The following is an 18,305-nucleotide window of genomic DNA, read 5'->3' on the forward strand; positions in this document are numbered from 1 at the left end:
TTCTGAGTTCGAGGCCAGCCTGGTCTACTGAGTGAGTTTCAGGACAGCCAGGGCTACACAGAGAAACCTTGTCTGGAAAATCCGAAACAACAAAAACAAAATAAAAAATGGTGTGCTTGCTTGTTTGTTTGTTTTTCAGAGGTGGGAAAGTTGGCTCATCAGGTAAAAGTTCTTGCTACAAAACCTAATGCCCTCACTTCTGTCTCTAAAATCTACATGATACAAGGAGAGGACCAACTCCTGCGATTTGTTCTTTCACACACACACACACACACACACACACACACACACACATCCAAGCACATGCGCACACACACATGCACACATCTTTCTCTACTATACAAAATAATAGTGCTTTTTTTTAAGTCAACATACTTGTTGACTGAATAAGTAAGCAAATGAGTGAATGACAGACGGCTCAGAGATTTTTATTGGAAAAATCTTTAATTTATGTGTCTCGCCCTTCATTGCTGCCAACTAGAAAATGGGAAAGGAGCAAGGAGAATCGGAGGCACTGGGCCTAGCACCTCTAAGGTTGTGCTGTGGGCATCAAGGCATGGGACCATGGACCTTAGTTGTGGCCTCTAGGTGCTAACCTTGGCCTGTGCATCCTTCCATGCCTGGCGCACCGTGATCTTCACTTTGAAAGGGTGAATCAGAAAGACCACCTTGGGGTCACCCACCAGACAGGGCAGCTGTTTATCATCCGACACATCAAGGTCAAACCTCTGCAGGATCGAGGCCATGAAGACGAAGAGCTCCTGACGGGCCAATGCCTCTCCGATGCAGGATCGGGGACCAGCTCCGAAGGGCAAGTAACTTGGCGTGGGTATAATGAGATGGCTTCCTGTTGGATCTAAGAAGCGCTCTGGGGACAAATGGAAGCGTCGTCAGCCAGAGGTCAAGCTTTTGCCCAGCGAACCTCGACTTGCTTTAGGGGCATGAGGAAATAACTATTCAGGAAGGATGGGAAGGGAGGAAGAGGAGCTCCCAGGAGAAAATGCCCCCATCCAAGAGAAGAGGGACAGGCCTCTTAGGAGACTGATTTCTACAGGCTTCCCACAGAAGTTCTTTGAAGAGAGAATTGAGGGCTGGAGAGATGGTTCAGTGGGTAAGAGCACCGACTGCTCTTCCGAAGGTCTTGAGTTCAGATCCCAGCAACCACATGGTGACTCACAACCACCTGTAATGAGATCTGATGCCCTCTTCTGGTACATCTGAAGACAGCTATAATGTACTTATTTGTAATCATAAATCTTTGGGCCAGAGCAAGCAGGGACTGAGCAAGTGGGGTCTATCAGAGCAAGTGGGGCCGACTGGACTGGAGCGAGCAGAGGTCCTAAAAGTCAATTCCCAACAACCAGATGAAGGCTCACAACCATCTGAACAGCTACCGTGTGTACTCACATATATAAAATAAATAAATGAATCTTTTTTACAAAAGGAGAGAGATAGTTGAAACCCCCGTCTGTGAAGAGTCTGGGGCAATCTCCGGTAGGATGGAAATGGTAACAGGCTTATGGGGCTGCAGCCAAAAGATTTCTAGTAACAAGCTTAATGGACAGGAAGGAGTGCTATCCTGAAGAGCAGAACCCAGGCCGGCTATGTGGCCCAGGAGCCAGCAGTATGGGATGGATGAGGACTCACCAGGCATGAACTGATCTGGCCGGTCCCATTCGTTCTCATCGTGATGCAGTGCCCAGAGATTGACAACCACGTGTGTGTCCTTAGGGATGGTAAAGTCTCCAATGCTAACCCAGACGAGGGGAAGAAAAAGGGAGATGATCTACCCTTCTCTGCTCAACCCTACACCTCCACGTGGTGGAGGAGACCCTTCCCCATTCTCACTCACTCCTTTCCCTTAGCTTCTGGCCTTTGCCAGGATTGCATCTAGATCCAGCCTTATCCATTGCCCATCAACAATGTGGAGCATTTACGCTAGTCAGCACATGGGTGTGTATCTCAGAAGGTGTGTGTGTGTGTGTGTGTGTGTGTGAGAGAGAGAGAGAGAGAGAAAGAGAGAGAGAGAGAGAGAGAGAGAGAGAGAGCATGTACTACCACCATCTGATGAGATTGGAGTATTGATCACCCTGTCCTTTAACCCAGACCTGTGTCTCCAAGGGTGGCAGAAAGTTTGGAGAGAAGCCAGATGCCTATGCAACTTAGTCAGTGGATATTGGTGGAGGTGGATGGAGTGACTAGGGCAGGGTGATTGACAGCAGTAGTCTGTTTGACTATAGGTTGATCAGCAACTAAGGCTGGGTGGAACGTGCCTGAGAAACAAAATGGGCTAGCTGGTGGCTGCGTCCTAGGCTGAGTGTCTTGGGAAGAAAGGCATACCTGGAGTCAATGTTAGCCTTGTGGGGGATGAGTATGGGGGCCACCGGCCTGATACGAAGCACTTCACGGATAGTGGCCTCCAGCATGAGGAGGTGAGTCCGGTCATTGAAAGTTGGTGTTCGACTGAAGCCTATGTACTGGTCAATCTCCTTTTGGATCTTCTTCTTCACCTGAGGGCCAGAACGAAGTCAGATGACCAGCTTGTTCAAGTCTAAGAGAGACGTGGGCTTAGCAGAGACCAGTGGTCATACCCAGAAGAACCTGGAATGATTCTATCCAGTGCTGGCTCTGTAGCCTAGGCCTTGCTTCTAGAAGATAGGTCAACTTTAGCCCAGAACCAGAGTCAGCCTCTGCTTGTGTGAGAGGCGGAGTGCGCTCTCGTTATCTGTACAGAAGGCTCCAGGCATTGTCCCCTCGCCCACACCCCCCCCCCCTGGGGCTGGTTGGATTCTATAGGAAGACAAGAGTTGGGGAGACACTCACCTCAGGATTGTGCACCAGGAAAGCCAGGATCCACCTCAGCACAGAGGTGGTTGTCTCTATGCCCGCCCCAAACATGTCTTCCACCGTGGCGAGGATGTGCCTGTCTGAGAAAACATCTGGGTCTTGGCCCTCACCGGTGTTATTATTGTCTGCATTCATCTTGGCTTGTATCAGAATGTCTGTCAAGCTGGAGAGAGATTCACTGTTGAATTTTTCCTGGGGTGAGAGACAGTGAGAGAGGAGAATGAGGAGGAAGCCTCACCTCCAACATCCCAGCCTCACTCCACCCTACACCAAAGACACAGCAAGGTTCTTGAGAGTGGAGAGCGGCTGGGCAGGAGCTGTGAGGTGGTGGGAGAGCGGCTGGGCAGGAGCTGTGAGGTGGTGGGAGAGCGGCTGGGCAGGAGCTGTGAGGTGGTGGGAGAGCGGCTGGGCAGGAGCTGTGAGGTGGTGGGAGAGCGGCTGGGCAGGAGCTGTGAGGTGGTGGGAGAGCGGCTGGGCAGGAGCTGTGAGGTGGTGGGAGAGCGGCTGGGCAGGAGCTGTGAGGTGGTGGAGTAGGGACTAGCCCTGGGCCTTCTTCTATGTCCCTCTAAGAACCGTTTCAGTTACTCACTTCCCCTTTCCCATTTATTAATAGGTGAGTTTCTAGCAGGTATCCATTATGTGCCAGCCCCCTGCCAGGCTCTGGGGAATCTCACGGTGTCCAAAGGGCATCCTACTCTAGCCTTCGAGATGCCGCCAACCTTACAGTCGCTGCTGCTTGATCACGTACCTTGCAGTTTTCAAACATTTCAATCAGCGTTTTGTCTCGAATTTTAACATATCCCTTTATCATTTCCAAGGATTTATTGGGAAAAATCTGGAAACAGAAGGAAATGTCAAATCCATCAATGCAGTTAGGAGACTCCTTCTTGGGAGGCAGACTTTAGCTTTCTGTTTAAGAAAGTCCCCACACTTTATCTGGACCTTGATCAAGGAAGGCAAGGAGAGCAGAATGTGGTTACCAAGGGTAGGAAGTACAACCTTCAACAATGGAGGACAGGGTGGAGTCCTCAGGACCTCAATTCAATTCATCACCAAGCCCTGACAGTGTGGTGCCCTCCCTTACCATAAGTCAGACTTGAGACTGAGGACTTGGACGAGTCCCTCAAGTAGGTTAAACTTGTGCCTGCCTCTCATCAGCACTGTGAGGTTAACTGGGACTACCTCCAGGGGGAAGCCAGTGACTAACACTTATAGGGTACTCACTGTTGGCAAATGACAACTGGAGAATAATAGCCATGAGTATTAAGATACAGGACATAAAAGAGAGACCCAGCAAGGCACCATAGTACATGTTTGTAGTCCTAGCACTTGGGACTTGGAGGCAGGAGAATCAAAATATCTGAATCATTCTCAATGGCATAGGCTGTTCGAGGCCAGCATGAGCTAGCTGAGAATCGGCCTCTAGGGTGAAAATGCTGACTGAGTGTCTGTGGTTGTATGAGGCAGAACAGATGACTGCAGGAAGACTTGGAAGAGAAAGATGGTCATGGAAACTGGCAGTACTGGGGACACTGTCCCAGTGGGATCTGGAAGTGGAGGTGTGGCTTCCTTCTCACCGTCAACCAGGGGAATATGTCCACCAGACTGGAGTTGTCCAGGGCATGCAGAATACCCTCTGTAAAGGTCTGTATGGTGGTCAGTTTCGGATCCTTTTTCTCATAAGAGATATTGAAGCAGATGGCACAGATGATGTTGATTATTGACTTGAAGATGGGTATCGTCAGATCTATGGACTCCCCGTTGAGCGTAAGCATCAAGTCACACAGTGAGTTCGCTTCCTGACATACTGACAAGAGAGGGAAAGTGAAGTGGAGGGATCAATCAATCCTCTCGCCAGGGTCTTATCCAGGGATAGGCATTAAGAATCGATGGCCACTTGATGGCAGCAGTCGCTAAGAAGTGGCTGCACCCAGCCACCCTGCTTCCTTTCCCCCAGCCCCTTAGCCATAGAGGCTAACCTTTCACTCACTTAATTTCTCCAGTTTCTGGTCATCCTTGAGCAGGGTAAAGGTGCTGAACATCAGCTTCCGGTGCAGCTTCCAGGAGCTACCAGCATCAGCAAAGGCGACACCTTTTCCTTGGTCCGACAGGAGGCCTAGAGTCACCTTTGGAGAGCAGGCAAGGCCGTAAGAATTATTAGGCAAACTCCTGGAGCTCTCAGACTTCTCCATCTCTCTGCAGTCCTGATGAGTGTTCTGTGAGATCCTCGTGCCTCTCTTACTTAGTAGGACACTCTAAAGTCTTCACTAAAGTTCCATAAAAGGCAGTAAAGTGAGGGGACAGAAGGAACCCTGGACTTGAATTCAAGAGTCCAGGGCTTCAGGTCATTGGTAGAGGCCTCTGGGCCTCTCTACATCACTTTTTGACCTGGAGGGTCGGCTATGGATGGGATGAGCTATGTGGACCTGTCCTAGGGACAAGGAGACTGACAGATATCCAAGGCAGCTCTATTTTTGCCCCCACCCCCAGGCTGCTAAAGCCACAGAATCCCTTTCCACTGCTGGCCTATGCACCAAGCCTCAGACCCTCATTGGAGACAGCAGATGTTTTATCTTCCCAGGTTGGACTTGAGCTTGAGCTATTGTCTCTAAAAAAATACTTCCTACAAAACCACAAGAGTCTAAAGTCTTCCTCCTACATCCCTGACTCCCCCAAACCCACCTGACTAGTCTCTTTTATTCTTTGTGGGGTGGGGTGGGGTCTCTTTCTTTCTCTCTTTACCTTTTTCTTTCTTTCTTTTTCTTCCATTTTCCTTTCTTCTTTCTTTCTTTCTTTCTTTCTTTCTTTCTTTCTTTCTTCTTCTCCCTCTCCCTCTCTCTCTCTCTCTCTCTCTCTCTCTCTCTCTCTCTCTCTCTCTCTCTCTCTCTCTCTCTCTTTGTTTTTTGTTTGTATATTTGTTTGTTTTTGGAAACAGGGTTTCCCTGTATAGCACTGGCTATCCAGGAACTCACTCTGAAGACCAGGCTGGCCTCAAACCCACAGAGATTTGTTTGCCTCTGCCTCCCAAGTGCTGGCATTAAAGGCATGCCCCACCTTCACCTGGCCCAGTTTATTCCTTTGCTTCTGAGAGGAACCCAAAATTCTGGAGAGCCCGGTAGTTGGACACCCACTCTGGCTGAGTAGTCCATGGAAAAGGAACCTGTTTTTGCCTGTTTAAATCTGAGGCTGGTCGTCCTCTATTCGGGTGCTCAGGGGAACACTTGCAACAGGGTCATGGGACCCTGGGTGTTGTTTGTATGATAGCTACTCAACAATCAGCACAATGACGTCAGATGCCCCAAAATACTACTGTAAGTCCCTATCCCCTGTCCCTTCTCCCCCTGTAGTATCCCCCCAGCTATCTGTGAGCCAAAACCATATGATAAGAGAAACTGCAGTCCTAGCCCTCCGTGAAGCCAGCTGCTTCTCCAAGCATCTTCTGATGGAGGATGCAGCCACTGCCATACTTCTCAACAAAGTCACACTTATGGAGAACTTTAGCTCTGGGTCTGGGCTAAGGGCTTTGCCTGAATGTTCTAGAATGATTATCGTATCATACAGGGGAAGGTGAGTGGCATGCAGGCTTCTCAGCTCTGCAGGTCCCTGCACCATCTTGCTAGACAAGTCATTCAAGAGGTTTCCCTTTAATTTCTCCTTCCAAGTTCAGAGGTTCATTAGGGTCTTGAGGGAGTGGTCCCAAGAGTCTGCTTTTGAAAGAACTAAGAACTGTACAACCCCAGGGACTGAGGAAGCGGAGGGCTGGCACTACTCACCATTTGAGGCCGACCAGAGAATTCTTTTCCCTTCTTGATGAGCACTTCTCTGGCCAGCTGATAATGACCGATGATCACCGTAGGTGTGGTACCAAGGCGAAGAGAATAGATGGGACCATACTTTTCCTGCAGCTTGAAGAAGTTGACATGCATATGACCACGTCTGGGGAGAAACGGCAGACTGCCCACCAGGGGCAGGAATGGAAGGCTCCTAGGGAACTTGGCATTAGGTGTCTTTGACTTGGACCAAAAGAAATAGGCCAGGAGGAGCAGCAAGAGACTCACAAGCTCCCACATGGCAGCCAGGTGTAGCCAGATGGCCAGCTGTGGAGTGGAGAAGCCGTAGCAACTTCAGCAAAGAAGGGGGACTTTTAAAAGGCGTTTCTGACTGTCACCTTGAAGTTGTGTTATCTCTTGGCCTGAAGAAGTTTATCCTGGAATGGATCCAAGCCTGAATCCTCACCCAGAGAGGGGAGAGGGGAGGGAATTTGGCCTCCACAAGGGCTGGCTCAGATTAAGGACGAGCTCCTGGAGGAGGAGCTGGTTAACGAGCAGATAGTTGGTCATTTCCCTGGGGCCTCTGTGCTATGGATTCTCCCAGAGGCAAATGCTATCAGAATGAGATCAAGGTTTTGGAGTATGCGTGGTGTAATGTCAAAAGTGCTGCACAGTTAATAATTAATGTCATCAAGTTGAGCAAGACAAAGCTGTCAAAGAGACTTTAGTTTTATTATCAGACAGTTGAGGAGAAAGAGATCCTCAAGGGTTAGTTTGCATAAGGGCACATAAGACACTGATGATAAGAACCCAGAAGTCCTAGGCTTTCATGGCTGTTCAGGTATGCAGAACATCATCTCAAGAGCCATTTCATGTCTCTGTTCAAATCTAGCTTGGTTATTTTCTAGGTACATATTCTTGGGTGGGCTATTTAATATTTTCTGGAAATAAATGATTTTTTTATGTTAGTATGTATAAAATATCAAATGCATCATTTAAAATACTTTAACTAAGGGCTGAAGAGATGGCTCAGCAGTTAAGATGGCTCGTTGCTCTTCCAGAAGACCCAGGTTTGATTCCCAGCACTGACATGGTAGCTCACAACTTTCTGTAACTCTGGTTCCAGGATCCAGTGCCACCTTCTGGACCCTGAAAGCACCACACACACATGGCATGCATACATACGTGCAGGTAAAACATTCACACATATAAAATAATAAAACACTAGTTAAAATTTATATAAAATACCTAACTAATATCTTAAACACAAAAATACACAGTAGCATTTTAGTTATCATTTAAAAAATTATTGCATTTGAGCCATCTCTCTGTCTATTTTATCATTTTTAAAGGTACATTATGGGCATGGCAATGCCAGTACTCACCTGTAATCCCAGCAATCAGGAGGGAGGTACAGAAGGGTCAGGCCAGCCACAGTTTCTTAGGAAGTTTGAAGTTACCCTGAACTATAAAAGAGTATGTCCCACTCAAAATCAACGGCAAAAATTTTACATTTTAGGAGTGTAAATCTTGTGCACAATGTTACCGAACTATAAACATGAGCCACTTCCACCACTTTCACCACTCCTGACAGACACTAGAGCCATTAAGCAATATCTCTCCATCTTACCCTCCAGATCTGCGCACTTGTGAACTATTCTGTCTGTGGACGCGCTTGCTCCTTGCTTTAGTTTAGGTGTTATCGCTGTCATAAAGGCCATGACCAAAAGCAACTTGGAGAGGAAAGGAGCTATTTGGCGTACACATCCCAGGTCATGGTCCCTGAGTAGCCAAGGCAGGAACCTGGAGGCAGCAAATGAATCAGAAATCATGGAGCAGTGACACTCGCCAGCCTGCTCCCCGAGGCTTGCTCCTCCTACCTTCTTACCTAAACCATGTCGCTTGCCCATGGGTGGTACACCTGAGTAAGCTGCGCCCTCCCACAAAATTATTAATCAAGAAAATGTTTCTACACACTTGCCTACAGGCCAATCTGATGAGGCAACTTCTCAGCTGAGGTTCTTTGTTCCCCAAACACATCCAAGTTTGTGTCATGTTGGCAAGAACCAAGAAACACGATTGACCTATTGACAACTTGACACACAAACATATCACTATATAAACATAATTTTTCCTTTCTTGCACACCCCAAGATCTCATCACAATATTACAAAATAATATAAAGCCAATATAACTTTAAAAGTTAAACAGTCTTTAGAAAATTTGACATTAAAATTCCACAGTATCAGCTCAGGCATGGTGACACACACCTTTAATCCCAGCACTCAGGAGGCAGAGACCAGTTGGATCTCTATGAGTCTGAAGCCAGCCTGGTTTAACACAATGAGCGTTCTGGGGCAGCCAAGGTTACACTATGAAACTGTCTCAAAGGAAAAAAGAAAGAAAAGCCCAAACTTTCTTTAAATGTTTCTTTAAAAGTCCAAATTCTCTTAAGTGTGAGATCTGAAAAATCAGAAATAAGTTACATACTTTTTTTTACTCCAAGAGAGAAGAAACAGGCAGTCATAATCAAATCAAATCAAACTTCAGGTCCAGAAGTGTAAATATGTCTGACACCTGGCACTCAGCACATTTTGGGCTCCAGGGGGCTCCATTCTCCAGCTCTGCCATTTACAGCACACACAGCTTGTGACCTACACTCAGGCTAGCTCCGTTCCACAGCTGCTGTTGTGCTTGGTGGTCATGCCACAGTACCGGTATCTCCACTGTGCTGGCGTCTCCTCTGGGGCTGAGGCAGCACCGTCACCAGCAGTCCCTTCCAGCCCTTCTTTAGGACTGCCACATAGTGCCAAACCTTCCTCCATGACTTCAAAACCAACACCAGCCAGGGGACTTTGCATATTACCAAGTCTGGCTGTTGGCATGCGATGCAGCCTTGGGCTCTCTGGACCACAGCTTCTCGGTGTTGACCTTCAGGAGATACTCCCAGAAGGCTTCAACTCAGTGATGCTGCTCTCTCCTTAATTACAGCAAAGCAGAGGTTTCACTTTAGTGAAAATGGGCTCTCTCCCCCACTGTTTGGGGTTTTAAAAGGATGTATTTATCTTTATTTTATGAATATGAGTATTTCCCAGCATAAGTGTAAACACAGAAGGTATGTATTGCACTTCTGCCTGCAGAAGCCAGGATAGAGTGTCAGACCCCACAGACCTGGACTTACAGATGGCTGTAAATTGCTATGTGGGTTCTGAGAATCGAACCTAGTTCTCTGTTAGAACAGAAAGCATTTTTAACTTCTGAGCCATCTCTTCCCAGCCCCAAGGATCTCCTGTTAATCCCAACTGGTTCTTCAGCTCCAGTTGACCAGACATCACATATTCTTAATTCAGAATATCATACAAGTGGGCCCCCTAGAATCTTTATTTCTGTCTGAAACTTCACAAGTCAGGCCTCCACCAACTGCATTGCTCTCCCACTGAACAGAACACTGAGTTCTAAGCAGTTAACATCCTCTCTAGCCTAACCTTCAACACTGTCACAATCCTCCCAAAAGTACAGAGTCAAGACTGTCACACTAATACCCCACTCCTGGTACCAATCTTTGTCTTCATTTGGCTTTTACTGTTGTGATAAAGACCATGACCAAAGTAAACTTGTGAAGGAAAGGTTTTATCCGGTGTACAGATCCCAGGTCACAGTCCATTGAGGGAAGCCAGGATAAGAACCTGGAGATAGGAACTGAAGCACAGGTTTGGAGAAGTGTTGCTTCCTGGCTTGCTCTTCATGACTTGTTCAACTTACTCTTTTGTTTGTTTGTTTTTTAGTTTTTATTTTTTTGCTTTTCAAGAGAGGATTTCCCTGTGTAGCTTTGGCTGTCCTGAAACTTACTTTGTAGACTAGGCTGGCCTCGAACTTAGAGATCCACCTGTCTCTGCCTCTAGAGTAATGGGATTAAAGGTGTGCGCCACCACCACCCAGTATCATCTTACCTTCTTATACCATCCAAGACCACCTGCCAATTGTGAGCTTGGCCTGGCAATACAAAGGTAGAAATTCAACTCAAGGGTTTGTCAACAGATGCTTCAGAACTCAGATCCTCTGAAAGTATGTGCTTTTAACCACTGAACCCTCTCTCCAATCTAAGACCTTTGTTTGATTTTTTTTGTTGTTGTTGTTGTTTTGTTTTTCAAGACAGGGTTTCTCTGTAGAGCCCTGGCTGTCCTGGAACTCCCTCTGGAGACCAGGCTGGCTTCGAACTCAGAAATCTGCCTGCCTGTGCCTCCCAAGTACTGGGATTAAAGGCGTGCGCCACCACTGCCGGCTTATTTTATTTTATTTTGTTGACATGATTTAGCAACCACATCCAAGATGGCCCTGTTCTTGAAACTCTCAGTGTGGAGGTTTGCCTTGATTTCATGTGCATTGGTATCTTGCCTGCATGTGTGTCTGTGTGAAGGTGTCGGATTCCCTGGAACTGGAGTTACAGACAGTTGTGAACTGCTATGTGGGCGCTGGGAATTGAACCTGGGTCCTCTGGAAGAGAAACCAGTGCTCTTAACCACTGAGTCATCTCTTAAGCCCCCATGTCTATGACTTACAGGTAGAAGTATGCATTATTTGTTTTGTTTGTTTGTTTGTTGTTTGTGCCTGGCTTATTGCATGTTTTAGAATTCTAATTTTTGATGGCTAAATAATATTTTATTGTCAATGCACACCCTATTTTCTTTATCCAAGCATTAACTGACAGACCCCTTGGGACAAATTTCCACTTTTTGCTCATTGTAAGCAATGCTGTTATGAACAAGGATGTACACGTTCCTGTTAGAATCCATGTTTTCAGTTCTCTCAGTAGAACACTACCCCCCAGGTAATATGGTAATCTTAGGTTCTCTTAACATGTAAACTATTTTATTCATTTTTTTTGGTGTGTGTGTATGTGTGTGTGTGTGTGAGAGAGAGAGAGAGAGAGAGAGAGGGAGAGAAAGAGAGAGAAAGAGAGAGAGAGAGACAGAGAGAGAGAGAGAGAGAGAGAGAGAGAGAGAGAGAGAGAGAGAGAGAGATTTTTGTCATTTTCTCATTTGTGTTCAGGTGCCTGAAGAGGCCAAAAGAGAACTTCGGACTCCTCAGAGCTGGATCAAGTTACAGGCAGTTGCCATCTACCCAACAAACACAGGTGCTGGGAATTGAACTCAGATCACTAGACACTTTAAGGTTTTGTTTTTTTCCTCCATAAAATGGGAATAACAGTGGAATCTATATTTCAAGGTTATTGGGATTAAGTAAGCTAATTAATGAATGGCAAGGTACAGCAAGACATACTAAGTGCACATTCATTATTTATTCATGTCACACTCTACGCCATGGCTCCTTGGATATTATTGGCAGATCTTCCCTAAAACACACTCCTTCACTTCTCCTGGGAAGCTGAAATTCACCCTGCATAAGGACAATTCAATATTACCAGAGAATTCACATCCCCAAGGGAGTGGGGGATTTCTGTGTCAATCATCATAGAAGGAGTTGGGTCCTTAAGCTGGCAACCAAGCAGAATGCACTTGTGAACGTAGCTCAGGGTAGACCACTAACACAGCATGCATGGGACTCTAGACTCAGTTTCAGGACAGCCAGGGCTACACAGCAAGACGTTTTCTCAGAAAATCATTAATAACAGTAGAAAAGTCATGTTGAAAGTGTAGCTTACCATGTACAAGGCCTTGGGTTCCACCTCCAGCATCAAATATGGCCTATATAATATACTATTTAATAGTATTCATGATACACCTGGGGTGTGGCTCATATAGGTACACCTGAATGGCATTTATTTCCAGCTCTCTGAATCTTCCATGTTTTCTGAACTTTTCTCATGCCTCTCATAGTATTGGTGATAAGGAGAAGAACAACACATTTGGTTGTTTTCACAAGATTCTCATTTCTTGCTTACGCTTGAGTTGAGCACCTGCGGCCCCCATCAGAACCTCCAGCGCTGCGCTCCGTATTTTCCAGTCTCACTGTCAGACTTTCAGTTATCTTCATCATCAGGTCTAGCCAGGCCACTGAGCTGATCTACCGCCACTTTGTCTTCCTCTGCTGCAAAACTCCAATCACTTCTTTTTTTGTTTTGTTTTGTTTTAAGATTTATTTATTTATTTTATGTGTATGAGTACACTGTAGCTGTATAGATGGCTGTGAGCCATTATGTGGCTGCTGGGAATTGAACTCAGGACGGCCCCACTCGCTCCGCCCTGCTTGCTCCTACATAATTCACTGTAGTTGTCTTCAGACGCACCAGAAGAGGGCGTCCGATCTCATTACGGATGGCTGTGAGCCACCATGTGGTTGCTGGGATTTGATCTCAGGACCTTCCAAAGAGCAGTCGGTGCTCTTACCCACTGAGCCATCTCGCCAGCCCCCCAGTCACTTCTACAAGGACAGCCTTCCAGCTTTCCATCATGGGCTCCTGAGCGCAGTTCAAGGTAGCCATTGCGTTCACATATCTCACAGACGCCCCTCCCCAACACGCCTCCTTGTCACCCTAGGTCAGGGCTAGCTCCGGCACCCATACTGTTCTATTCTAACCTTGCTCACTACATCGTCCAGGCTAACCTCAAACTTCAGTGCTCAAGTCATCCTCCAGCCCGTGTCTCCTGAGTCTCTGGGACTACAGGCAGATGTATCTGTAAAAATTGGGCACCAGGCTTGCATTCCCTCTATTCTGGATCATCTTGATTAACTTTAGGATGTGTGGAAATAGCCAGTCAGCATTCCAGACTCACAGTTCAAAGACTGTCCTCAAGGTAGCTCGGGGATGGCTGCAGGTGAGGGGCTAAAGGGACCTGGGTCTTCAAGGTAGCTCGGGGATGGCTGTAGATGAGGGGCGGTTGCTAAAGGGACCTGGGTTCAGTTCCTAACACCCACATGGTGGCTGAGAATCCTCTGTAACTCTTTTTCCAGGCGACCTGATGTCATCTCCTGTCTTTGGTGTACACATGTCGTCTACATACATGTAGGCAAAAGCCCCTACACATAACATAAGTTAAGAAAGACCGTCCTTGGGGGCGGTGGTGGCGCACGCCTTTAATCCCAGCACTTGGGAGGCAGAGGCAGGTAGATTTCTGAGTTTGAGGTCAGTTTGGTCTACAGAGTGAGCTCCAGGACAGCTGGGATTACACAGAGAAACCCTGTTTTGAAAAACCAAAAAAAAGAAAAAAAGAAAAGAAAAAAAAAAAAAAAAAAAAAAAAAAAAAAAAACAAAAAAACCAAAACAAAACAAACAAACAGAAAAAAAAGATTGTCCTCTGTTGCCTCAAACATTGGAATCTTTTATTTAAGGAAACAGAGGGCATTAAATTCAATCTTCCTCAACGTCCCTGATGTCATTCACTTTCCTTTGATTCTAAGAGTAAGGCAAGGGATTAGACCCTTTCCTAATGACAGTCCCTTCTAGCAATTTGACAGAATACGTTATTGAGAATTTTCTATGGATCGGGTGCACCATGCTGTTTAATCCTAACAAAGGCTATAGGGGAGGTTCTAGCTGTCATGTGTCTCTTGTTACAAATGGAGACAAGAAACCTTAACAAAGATCATGCACTAGATAGTGGTGCAGCTGGAATCAACAATAGAACACTCCTAGCTTGCCCTTCCTCCCTTCCTCCCTTCCTTCCTCCCTCCCTCCCTTCCTCCCTTCCACATTTCATTTTTGCTTGGTTTTGGCATTGGGTATTGACCTTACACATAAGGGCCTTACACATAGAAGTACTCTACTTCTGAGCTCTGTTCCCAGCCCTGGAGCACTTTGCTTTAATTGCCACAGTATTCTGCTTTTCAAAACACGTTCTAGATTTTTTTCTTTATCTACACCCTTTGAAACAATTACTCCAATTCCAGATACTTATCTTGGGGAGGCCACATAGTGTAACTGCAGCCTCAATTATGTAATCTGTGTCTGCCCATTGTCAACAATACACTTCCCAACAATACACTGAACTAGAGTGCAGCCATAATCAGTGGAAAGAAATACTTTATATGCTTATATGAAAATATTTCTGGTGGAGAGATGGTTCAACGGTTAAGATCACCCACTGCTCTTCCAAAAGGTCCTGAGTTCAAATCCCAGCAACCACATAGTGGCTCACAACCATCCATAATGAGATCTGATGCTTTTCTCTGGTATGTCTGAAGACAGCTACAGTGTACTTACATATAACAGTAAATAAATAAATCTAAAAAAAAAATATTTCCAACACACACACCATAAAAATTGAGCCCTCCCCATACCCTTGAGCCTATCTCTTCACATCTCCCCCAGCATGTTTCCTTTGTCACTTTTCTCCGACACCTCCTACTTACTCTCTCTGCTTCCCCCCCCCCCTCAGCTAGTAGAAATACCCAAAAGTCCCTCCTCCCCATTTGTGTTAAATTGATTTGGACAAATTATAAGTCAAATGATATTTTCTGAGGATACCAATTATGGACTCCAAAGGTTGACATTAAGTTAGTTGCTTCAGAGGCATTAGCGGTGTTCTGCTTCAGCAGTGTGGGAAAAAGAGTCCAGCTAGAAACAAAACCAGGCGAAAGTTTGCAAATCTGTTAGCCCAGTGTCCTCATTCTGTAAAAAAAACCAAACAAAAGTAGACTCAAGGATTAAGCCCTTTGCACAAACTTACCATCAATAAAGCTAGAGATTGAAGACATGGGTTTTTTTTTGCTACTTTATTGGGTTCTTGCATCTACCACCCTTCTCTATCCCAACCCCTTCTAAACCACAACAATGGGGAGGAAAAGAAAGGTTCGAGGGGAAAGGAGCATAGATCTCTTTAGATTCTTTCTGCTGATTAGGGGCATCGAGTTCCTTGGGGCCAGTCTGATCTTCGATGCCAAGATATCCACTTTCTTCTGCTGGTCTCCTTGCTCACGATCACTTGACAAACCCCAGCAGCAGCCTCTGTCTCTCTTGGGGCTCTGGCATTTATTTACCCCTCCCCCCGAAGCATCCCCAGAGTACAAGATGTAAACTAACTTCATCTGGCAAAAGTCACACCCCTCCTAGAGCCCGAGACAAATCATGGTTAGTGGCTGTGGACAGTCTTGAAGTAGCCCTGTATCCTACACCTGGGGTTAAAACAAAAACATATTCACATAACATTACTGGATTTTAAAAGAAACCCAAATTCTCACTATGAGAAATCAAAGTATTTTCTCTCTAAAATGATAATTCTATCAATGATGTTCTCACTGGCTCTCTGCTATCAAAATGTCCAGGTCCTTCTCTTATCCTCTGTGCTATGGTCACTTGGCAATGGTAAGACATTACAGCAAGTTGCCACATTGGCTCTGAGGCCACAGGGGGTCTTAGGTGTTAGCCAGGGCCCTCTATGAAGATGGGGGAGGGAAGTGATGCCAGGCCAGAGGTTCTCATGCAGTGTCTGCTTAAAGTTCAGGATGACAGACTCATTCCAAACCCCACCTCAGGAAGCCACCAAGCCTGTCACTGGCTCAGCTCCACAGAAGCCAGTGTGTGAGGGCTCCTGGGAAACCACCGAAAAGGGAGACTCTCTGTCCTCATCTTTAGGGACTTTGGTCTTTGACACATCCCTTGCTTCCTCCTTGTGAGTTTTAATTCTAGTCAGCAGACACAACAGAGCAGACCCCCCCCAACCCCCAGCCCGGCTTAGCGCCCCACGTCACTGAACACCCCTCTCCTGTTTCCACCCCTTCAGCACCCAGGGCCTCCTCTCTCACTGGCAGCTGCCTCTCCTGTCTCCATTAACAATGAAAAGGGTGTGGTGCTTTAGCAATACGTGCTGATGCCCAGAAAGAGCAGGTATGTAACCCATGGTGATGACTGACGGTTCATCTCCATGACTCCTTTCCCCAGCTCTTTGGGAACTGTGCTGTGCCCCATAGGGAAGACAGACTTTCTCTTTCTCTTTCGTAGTCCACACTTTTCACGTAAGCCTCCCGGACAGCGCCCTGGGAGCCGGACAGCGCCCTGGGAGCCAGACAGCTCCCCGGAAGTTCTGGGACTCCTGAGGTCCTTGATTTAACTTGGACATAGCATTCCTTACCTCCTGTCATTACCGATTCTCCTTTACTATGTCCTCAGAGTACTCATAAACAATCATCCCTTCCTAGATAGCACTAAATACCATCTCTTACTTTAGGGGAATCATAATTATGTACTCTGCTGATTGCAAAGTCATTGACAGTCACAAGTATCCCAGAAACTAATTGTCTTTAGTTTGTAGACTCTGCTAATCATTGCATCTCTAAGTTGGATTTATTTTTTAGTGATTATGTTATGCACTTTTAACTAGAAGGGGAAAAATATGAAAAACAAAAACAAACCTGGGGTTGGAAGAATAGCTGAACATGAGTGGGAAGGAGGGCTTGAAGTGTGAGCTTACATCCCTAGAGAGAGGTCCTCTCCCCACCTTCTGCAACACACAGACAGAGTGACTCAAAGGCTGAGCACAGCTCCTGGGTTTTGAGTGGCATTTCAACTACCTTGTCCTGGTGCTAGAATTCCAGGAAATACCATACCTGTAGCTGGGACCTGATGCCCCATCTTGGGCATGCATACTGAGAGATTCCATACTCAGATTCAAGTTGTGGGACAGTCTTGATCTGAATTGATGAATGGAAACACAGCCTCACCCAAGTCTCTCTCTCTCTCTCTCTCTTTCTCTCTCTCTCTCTCTCTCTCTCTCTCAGAGAGAGAGAGAGCTCTGCTGGAGAGGCTGAGAAGGTGCTTGAGGTCAGGAAGATAGCAGGCTTTCTTTCTAGTGGCACAGATGGTTTTAAGACTTTTAACTCTTAGCAAAACAGCTTACAGAGCTGGTGTTTTGAGATGTTTCTCTCTTTGGTGTGTGCTTTCCAGTGGATGCAAAGACTAGAGCGCTAGCGGTAGGCTTCCTTGAAGCCAGAACAGCGTCTCTGACACACACAAATGCTGGAGACGGGCTTGAGGGCTTTCCCACACTCTCCACGGAGGGGTCTTCTCCTGGGTGATGTTTCTCTGGAACTATCACAAAGTTCCTCTCCCATGTCAAAGGCTCAACATTCCAAGAGCTAGACCTCTGGAACCTTTCACCCCAGGCACAGGGCTTCTCCCCAGTGTGAGCCCTCTTAAGGATCTGAGATGGGAGGTCCAGGTGAAGACGTTGTCACGCTCAGCCTTTATAGGACTTCTCCATGGTGTGCTTTTATCGGCTATGTTTTAAAAATCTTTATCATAGCAATCACATTTATTGACCTCTCCCATGTGGTCTTACCAGTCAATATGAAGTTCTGAAAGAAACAGTTATGTGGGCTGGAGAGATGGCTCAGTGGTTAAGAGCATGGATTGTTCTTCCAAAGGACCAGGGTTCCATTCCCAGCACCCACATGGCAGCTCACAACTGCCTGGAATTCCAGTTCCATAGCATTTGACACCTTCTTACAGACATACATGTAGGCAAAATACCAATGCACATAAAATGAAAATGAATTAAAAAAGAAACAGTTATCCTAATTATGGGGTTTCTCAGCTGGGTAAATCTCCTGGTGCATGAGAAGTCAGCTTCCCTATCCAGTGAGAAGCTCCCAGCCCATGGAACACTGATAGATGATTGTCCTATTTGGCATGTGGCTTAGAGGAGAATGCGGTTTATATCTGAGTGTCTTCTTGAGTGTATGTATGTGCACCGTGTGCGTGCTTGGTGTTTGCAGAGTCAGAAGAGTGAGTTG

The 18,305-nt window shown here is 46.3% G+C and overlaps 1 protein-coding gene across 3 annotated transcripts in view; it reads right to left on the bottom strand.

Annotated features, from left to right (window-relative positions):
* LOC116101357 (steroid 17-alpha-hydroxylase/17,20 lyase) overlaps positions 1-8,350 on the bottom strand; it is a 9,047-nt gene extending 697 nt beyond the window's left edge. Inside the window, exons 1-10 of one of the 3 annotated variants that reach the window (XM_031384939.1) lie at positions 8,248-8,350; positions 8,003-8,083; positions 6,621-6,752; positions 4,838-4,973; positions 4,425-4,654; positions 3,596-3,682; positions 2,824-3,039; positions 2,341-2,510; positions 1,648-1,751; positions 597-868 (exon numbers count right to left, since the gene is read on the bottom strand). In XM_031384939.1, coding sequence (XP_031240799.1) covers positions 597-868; positions 1,648-1,751; positions 2,341-2,510; positions 2,824-3,039; positions 3,596-3,682; positions 4,425-4,654; positions 4,838-4,973; positions 6,621-6,623 — 1,218 coding nt within the window. In that variant the 5' untranslated portion in view covers positions 6,624-6,752; positions 8,003-8,083; positions 8,248-8,350. Of the gene's footprint in view, positions 1-410; positions 869-1,647; positions 1,752-2,340; positions 2,511-2,823; positions 3,040-3,595; positions 3,683-4,424; positions 4,655-4,837; positions 4,974-6,620; positions 7,075-8,002; positions 8,084-8,247 lie in introns of those variants that run through there. The other 2 variants (XM_031384937.1, XM_031384938.1) reach the window with 2 other exon arrangements.
* Between the last annotated feature and the right edge of the window lie 9,955 nt (positions 8,351-18,305).

This window comes from Mastomys coucha, unplaced genomic scaffold (genome assembly GCF_008632895.1).
Source record: "Mastomys coucha isolate ucsf_1 unplaced genomic scaffold, UCSF_Mcou_1 pScaffold21, whole genome shotgun sequence".
Taxonomy (NCBI): Eukaryota; Metazoa; Chordata; class Mammalia; order Rodentia; family Muridae; genus Mastomys; species Mastomys coucha.